General features: G+C 43.0%; 1 protein-coding gene across 3 annotated transcripts in view; it reads left to right on the forward strand.

Annotated features, from left to right (window-relative positions):
- The window catches only part of LOC143806916 (fatty acid desaturase 2-like), a 41,795-nt gene extending 33,765 nt beyond the window's left edge, over positions 1-8,030 (forward strand). For 2 of the 3 annotated variants that reach the window (XM_077287951.1, XM_077287953.1), the window contains exon 13: positions 6,875-8,030. In XM_077287951.1, the coding sequence (XP_077144066.1) occupies positions 6,875-6,926 (52 nt within the window). In that variant the 3' untranslated portion in view covers positions 6,927-8,030. The remainder of the gene's footprint in view (positions 1-6,874) is intronic. The other variant, XR_013221593.1, reaches the window with a different exon arrangement.
- Positions 8,031-8,341: the final 311 nt, after the last annotated feature.

The following is an 8,341-nucleotide window of genomic DNA, read 5'->3' on the forward strand; positions in this document are numbered from 1 at the left end:
ACCATTTTTTTTGTTCAAAATAAAAAAAAAAGGTTGAAAACTCTGCTGTGCATAATAATTTGGAACATGCATTTTGAGTGTTTATTTTTTTTAAAAGATACTGTTTTCATAGGCAGTTTGTTCCAAAACATTGCAATTATACTAGAATAGTAGATGACTGGAAAATAACAATGACAATTCAGATAGGTAATTTAGAGAAAATATGAGGAAATATTATTTGCATAATAATTTGGAACACAGTGTATATATTGTATATGTATATATGCCCTCCATCCCGTTATTTATGCCCCTCATCTTTGCTCCATCCAGGCATATATCCCCATGTCCCTTACCTTGGGCTCCATCCTAATATATATCTCCCATCCTGACATATGTCTTTTATCCTGGGCCTTATCATCGTATTTGTCCTCTGTTCTTCCCCTGTTGTTTAATGTATAGAAAAAAAAACATTATACTCACCACGAGCGTACACAGAAATCATGGGGCCCCTTAGCAGAAGTGTAATGCACCCCCATAGTCCTCCATGTAGTATAATGCACAGCCCATAGTCATCTATGTAGAATAATGCACAGCCCATAGTCATCCATGTAATGTAATGCACAGCCCATAGTCATCCATGTAATGTAATGCACAGCCTACACATGTAGTATAATGCACAGCCCATAGTCATCCATGTAGTATATTGCACAGGCCATAGTCATCCATGCAGTGTAATGCACAGTCCATAGTCATCCATGTAGTATAATGCACAGCCCATAGTCATTCATGTAGTATAATGCACAGTCCATAGTCATCCATGTAGTATACTGCACAGCCCATAGTCATATATGTAGTATAATGCACAGCCCATAGTCATAAATGTAGTATAATGCACAGCCCATAGTCATATATGTAGTATAATGCACAGCCCATAGTCATAAATGTAGTATAATGCACAGCTCATAGTCATCCATGTAGTATAATGCACAGCCCATAGTCATCCATGCAGTATAATGCACAGCCCATAGTCATACATGTAGTATAATGCACAGCACATAGTCATCCATGTAGTATAATGCACAGCCCATAGTCATCCATATAATATAATGCACAGCCCATAGTCATACATGTAGTATAATGCACAGCCCATAGTCATCCATGTAGTATAATGCACAGTCCATAGTCATACATGTAGTATAATGCACAGCCCATAGTCATATATGTAGTATAATGCACAGCCCATAGTCATAAATGTAGTATAATGCACAGCTCATAGTCATCCATGTAGTATAATGCACAGCCCATAGTCATCCATGCAGTATAATGCACAGCCCATAGTCATACATGTAGTATAATGCACAGCACATAGTCATCCATGTAGTATAATGCACAGCCCATAGTCATCCATATAATATAATGCACAGCCCATAGTCATACATGTAGTATAATGCACAGCCCATAGTCATCCATGTAGTATAATGCACAGTCCATAGTCATACATGTAGTATAATGCACAGCCCATAGTCATATATGTAGTATAATGCACAGCCCATAGTCATAAATGTAGTATAATGCACAGCTCATAGTCATCCATGTAGTATAATGCACAGCCCATAGTCATCCATGCAGTATAATGCACAGCCCATAGTCATACATGTAGTATAATGCACAGCACATAGTCATCCATGTAGTATAATGCACAGCCCATAGTCATCCATATAATATAATGCACAGCCCATAGTCATACATGTAGTATAATGCACAGCCCATAGTCATCCATGTAGTATAATGCACAGTCCATAGTCATACATGTAGTATAATGCACAGCCCATAGTCATCCATGTAGTATAATGCACAGCCCATAGTCATACATGTATGATGCACAGCCCATAGTCATCCATGTAGTATAATGCACAGCCCATAGTCATCTGTGTAGTATAATGCACAGCCCATAGTCATATATGTAGTAGTATGGCCATAGGCACTGTGAACTTACTGATTTAAAAAAATACTCACCTTCTGTGCGCTCCCCCACAGTGCGGCGCCCTCCTGACGATAGCAGCTGACTTCAGTGTGCAAGCAATGGCATCGCATGATGTCACTTCCATCTGCCCCCTGGTCACGTGCATGCCGATGTCAGCTGCTGGCCTCTGATTGACTGGCAGTGTGTATTGTCGCGCACGGGCCCGATGGGTCTGTGCGCTGAAATTTGCTGGCGTCGGCGGGCACCTCTTCCGCCGGGCCTGGTCATAGCGGCGACCACTTCGACCACTGTTGCTTCGCCACTGTTTTCTAGTAAAGTTAGCTTCCTTAATGCTGATCCAATCGTGATGTAATCCTTAGAGACTTCATTGAGGTATAAGTGGTGTATGGATACATTTGAGGATATGCGCAGAATTCATTATTGACAGACTCCTTCCATACTACGTATTGCTGATCTATACAAGCTGGTAATACCTCCTTTAGAGACGTTATCCCAAGAACAACATTTAGCATCTACTCGTGGGATGGGTAATAAATGTATGATTGCTGGGGGTCCAACTGATCACAAGAACAGCCGTCCTCTGTGCTTTATATGAATGGACCATGACCACCATTCCATTCACGGTTATTGGGAGTGATGGTCTCATATGTGTGCTACTATCTACATAGACACTTAGAAGTGAATCGAGCAGTGCTGGTCCATTCACAGAGGGGATATGGGGCCCTCCATTTATGTAACCAGCTTTCTGACCCCAACAAGCACACTTTTATCACCTATCCTGTTCATAGGATAACCCCGTCAATCTATTGTGATAGATGAAATCTTGGAGGAGAAATCCACTTACAATGGATCTGGCAAATCATATCAGGAAAGGGCTGTGACTTGGGACATCAGATCCTATCAGATCAATGGAGCACCATTGTTTTCAGGAGCAATGAGCCTGATTCATCATTATTGAATTCACTTTTCTTTTTTCATTCTCTGGTATTCGCTATGCAAATTGCCTCTTCTGAGAAAAAGAGGACTTAACTCTATAGCGCCACCTGTTGGAAGTAGCGATCCTACAGGTCACAATCAACCCTCTAACGAGTCGTGCAATATGACTTAGGATAAAAGCCAAATCAGTATCTCAATTCGCAGACACGGTGTTTCGGGCTGTTGGCCCTCGTCAGTGCGAAGCATGAGAACTGATTTGGCTAGGTGAGAGGCTCTGGACTGGGGTCTAAGGGGTATCGTTTCTCCTTATGGAGAGTGACATACCATCTCTGGCTTGTCAAGGTAAGGAGGCTTATTTGCCGTACTATGCGCCTCTGGGAATTTAAATATGCAAATTGCCTCTTCTGAGAAAAAGAGGACTTAACTCTATAGCTCCACCTGTTGGAAGTAGCGATCCTACAAGTCACAATCAACCCTCTAACGAGTCGTGCAATATGACTTTGGATAAAAGCCAAATCAGTATCTCAATTCGCAGACACGGTGTTTCGGGCTGTTGGCCCTCGTCAGTGCGAAGCATGAGAACTGATTTGGCTAGGTGAGAGGCTCTGGACTGGGGTCTAAGGGGTATCGTTTCTCCTTACGGAGAGTGACATACCATCTCTGGCTTGTCAAGGTATGGAGGCTTATTCGCCGTGCAATGCTCCTCTGGGATTTTAAATATGCAAATTGCCTCTTCTGAGAAAAAGAGGACTTAACTCTATAGCGCCACCTGTTGGAAGTAGCGATCCTACAAGTCACAATCAACCCTCTAATGAGTCGTGCAATATGACTTAGGATAAAAGCCAAATCAGTATCTCAATTCGCAGACACGGTGTTTCGGGCTGTTGGCCCTCGTCAGTGCGAAGCATGAGAACTGATTTGGCTAGGTGAGAGGCTCTGGACTGGGGTCTAAGGGGTATCGTTTCTCCTTATGGAGAGTGACATACCATCTCTGGCTTGTCAAGGTAAGGAGGCTTATTTGCCGTACTATGCGCCTCTGGGAATTTAAATATGCAAATTGCCTCTTCTGAGAAAAAGAGGACTTAACTCTATAGCTCCACCTGTTGGAAGTAGCGATCCTACAAGTCACAATCAACCCTCTAACGAGTCGTGCAATATGACTTTGGATAAAAGCCAAATCAGTATCTCAATTCGCAGACACGGTGTTTCGGGCTGTTGGCCCTCGTCAGTGCGAAGCATGAGAACTGATTTGGCTAGGTGAGAGGCTCTGGACTGGGGTCTAAGGGGTATCGTTTCTCCTTACGGAGAGTGACATACCATCTCTGGCTTGTCAAGGTATGGAGGCTTATTCGCCGTGCAATGCTCCTCTGGGATTTTAAATATGCAAATTGCCTCTTCTGAGAAAAAGAGGACTTAACTCTATAGCGCCACCTGTTGGAAGTAGCGATCCTACAAGTCACAATCAACCCTCTAATGAGTCGTGCAATATGACTTAGGATAAAAGCCAAATCAGTATCTCAATTCGCAGACACGGTGTTTCGGGCTGTTGGCCCTCGTCAGTGCGAAGCATGAGAACTGATTTGGCTAGGTGAGAGGCTCTGGACTGGGGTTTAAGGGGTATCGTTTCTCCTTATGGAGAGTGACATACCATCTCTGGCTTGTCAAGGTAAGGAGGCTTATTTGCCATACAATGCTCCTCTGGGAATTTAAATATGCAAATTGCCTCTTCTGAGAAAAAGAGGACTTAACTCTATAGCGCCACCTGTTGGAAGTAGCGATCCTACAAGTCACAATCAACCCTCTAACGAGTCGTGCAATATGACTTAGGATAAAAGCCAAATCAGTATCTCAATTCGCAGACACGGTGTTTCGGGCTGTTGGCCCTCGTCAGTGTGAAGCATGAGAACTGATTTGGCTAGGTGAGAGGCTCTGGACTGGGGTGCTCTGGACTGGGGTCTAAGGGGTATCGTTTCTCCTTATGGAGAGAGACATACCATCTCTGGCTTGTCAAGGTAAGGAGGCTTATTTGCCGTACAATGCTCCTCTGGGAATTTAAATATGCAAATTGCCTCTTCTGAGAAAAAGAGGACTTAACTCTATAGCGCCACCTGTTGGAAGTAGCGATCCTACAAGTCACAATTAACCCTCTAACGAGTCGTGCAATATGACTTAGGATAAAAGCTAAATCAGTATCTCAATTCGCAGACACGGTGTTTCGGGTGTGTTGGCCCTCGTCAGTGCGAAGCATGAGAACTGATTTGGCTAGGTGAGAGGCTCTGGACTGGGGTCTAAGGGGTATCGTTTCTCCTTACGGAGAGTGACATACCATCTCTGGCTTGTCAAGGTATGGAGGCTTATTTGCCGTACAATGCTCCTCTGGGATTTTAAACATGCAAATTGCCTCTTCTGAGAAAAAGAGGACTTAACTCTATAGCGCCACCTGTTGGAAGTAGCGATCCTACAAGTCACAATCAACCCTCTAACGAGTCGTGCAATATGACTATGGTATTCGCTAATGTTTTATGGCGCAAAATTCAAAACCGAACTTTTTTTTCTTTTTTACACCAAAGGTAAACTAAGTGTGCCAAAGTAATAAGTCCTCCAGCAACCTTACTCCAAAGGAAGGAACTGGAGTGAGATGCACCAAAAATGACTCTGTCTAAGGCCTGTCCCACACGTCCAGATAATTCCGGTACCGGAAAAATCGGTACCGGAATTATCCGTGTCCGTGTGCTCCCGTGGTACATCAGTGTGGCACACGTGCGGTACACGTGTGCCGCCCGTGTGCCGACTGGGTACCACACGGAGCGTGCAGGAGACAGCGCTAGAGATAAGCGCTGTCCCCTGCATCTGGTGCTGAAGCGGCCATTCATATCTTCTCTCCAGCAGCGTTCGCTGGAAAGAAGATATGAAAAATTCTTTTTTTTTTTTGTCCTCGTGTTTAAAATAAAGATCCCTGTTGCCACCCCCCTCCCACCCCCTGTGCGCCCCCCCCGCTGTTACTAAAATACTCACCCGGCTCCCTCGCAGCGTCCTGTCCTCGCCGCACCTTCTCCTGTATGAGCGGTCACGTGGTGCCGCCGATTACAGTCATGAATATGCGGCTCCACCTCCCATAGGGGTGGAGCCGCATATTCATTTCTGTAATGAGCGGCCCCACGTGACCGCATACAGGAGAAGGTGCGGCGAGGACAGGACGCTGCGAGGGAGCCGGGTGAGTATTTTAGTAACAGCGGGGGGGGGGGGGGGGGGCGCACAGGGGGTGGGAGGGGGTCTGGGGACATGGATCTTTATGTTAAACACGAGAAACAAAAAAAAAAAAGGATTATTCACATCTTCTCTACAGTAAACGCTGCTGCAGAGAAGATATGAATGGCGGCTTCAGCACCATGTGGGGGGGACAGCGCTTACTGTAGCGCTGTCTCCTGCACGGCACACGGACTGCACACGGACAACGTCCGTTTGCGGTACGTGTTTTACACGGACCCATTGACTTTAATGGGTCCGTGTAATCCGTGCGCTCCCACGAACACTGACATGTCTCCGTGTTTGGCACACGGAGACACAGTCCGCAAAAAATCAGTGACATCTGCACAGATACATTGATTTCAATGTGTCTACGTGTGTCAGTGGCTCCGGTACGTGAGGAAACTGTCACCTCACGTACCGGAGCCACTGACGTGTGAAACCGGCCTAAAACATGAATTTGTGTAAAACATATAGATAAGCAAAGTTGACATTGAAAAATTAAATAAAAAAAATATGAAAAAGAAAGGCAACTTAAAAAATGGCACAAAACGTATGGGGAAAAAGGCAAAAATATTAAAGCCACTAAAAAGGAGAAACCGCATGGAGGAATCGGGGCCATTGTGTCCAGAACATTGCGGTGAAGATTTCCAGTGTTTAGAATACACAAACACTATAGGTATAAGTTTCAATAATTTTTTATATCACCTGATTTTTCCCTTCCTTTAGATCTCTAAGAAAGTCGGGCGAGCTGTGGTTAGATGCCTACCTCCACAAGTGACTCAGCGCTGGATCCTCTCTGTCCAGGAGGGTCGCTGATAATAATTCACATCTATATTTGTTATATTTAGGTTTGTAATAAACTGCCTCAAATTTAAGGTGAGGGAGATTCTGTCTGTTTTTACCGTCTCTACTGCCTGTATGATGTGGTCCATTGGAGTCTGATACCTTGCAGACTGCCCTGGCACTGATGTGGTTAACGGTAAAACTTGTCTACATTTCGGCCTTCATTTGAAATGGCTTTGGTGTGCTTCTCCAAGATACAAAAAAAGTCAGGAATGATGGCACTTTTCATCATTCCGTGTTTTCCCGCGTGCTAATTGCATAATACCTTTGTATATAAATGACTATTGTTGAACCTTGTAGTCCAACCGTATAGCACAAAGAGAGGCGTGGTGATATTTTTATATCAAATCTTTATAAAGAATCTTAAAAAGAAATGGAGAAGTTCTTGAAATATTTAGGGATTTTGAGGAATGTGTAATGAAAAGAAAAAGTAAGTGCATACTTCAATAAGGAAGAGCGAAGCAAGTTTACCAATCATGAGATGTAGAATGTGGACGCTTAGAAAATTGACTGATGATAGTTGGTTGACAAAGACAATAGGTGGATGTCAAGAAAAAGAAAAGACAATAGGTGGATGTCAAGAAAAAGAAAAGACAATGGGTGAATGTCTAGAAAAAGAAAAGACAATGGACGAATGTGTAGAAAAAGAAAAGACAATGGGTGAATGTGTAGAAAAAGAAAAGACAATGGGTGAATGTCAAGAAAAAGAAAAGACAATGGATGAATAAGTGTAGAAAAAGAAAAGACAATGGGTGAATGTGTAGAAAAAGAAAAGACAATGGGTAAATGTCTAGAAAAAGAAAAGACAATGGATGAATGAGTGTAGAAAAAGAAAAGACAATGGGTGAATGTGTAGAAAAAAGAAAAGACAATGGATGAATGAGTCTAGAAAAAGAAAAGACAATGGGTGAATGTGTAGAAAAAGAAAAGACAATGGGTAAATGTCTAGAAAAAGAAAAGACAATTGGTGAATGTCAAGAAAAAAAGACAATGGTTGAATGTCAAGAAAAAGAAAAGACAATGGGTGAATGTCAGGAAAGTTCAGTGATAGCTACTGGTCCATAATTTATTAGTTTAATTCAGAAAATCTTATAAAATAATTAAATTGTATCACAACTTAAGTCTAGATTTACCGGTTTCACCTTTCTTTTACGTTTCATATGACACGTAGCCATAAAGGACTATTGTGTTATTGACAATAGAATCGTAGGAAGAACTGGTTTCTTTGTACTTCTGGGACCTTGCCATGTGGATAGTGTCTATTACATGGAAACATAGATAGATAAAGAAATTGCCTCCCCCTTGTCTAACCTTATGTGCCTCTTGACCGAGAAACAAAGTCAAGTCTTA

Source organism: Ranitomeya variabilis, chromosome 2, assembly GCF_051348905.1.
Source record: "Ranitomeya variabilis isolate aRanVar5 chromosome 2, aRanVar5.hap1, whole genome shotgun sequence".
NCBI classification, from domain to species: Eukaryota; Metazoa; Chordata; class Amphibia; order Anura; family Dendrobatidae; genus Ranitomeya; species Ranitomeya variabilis.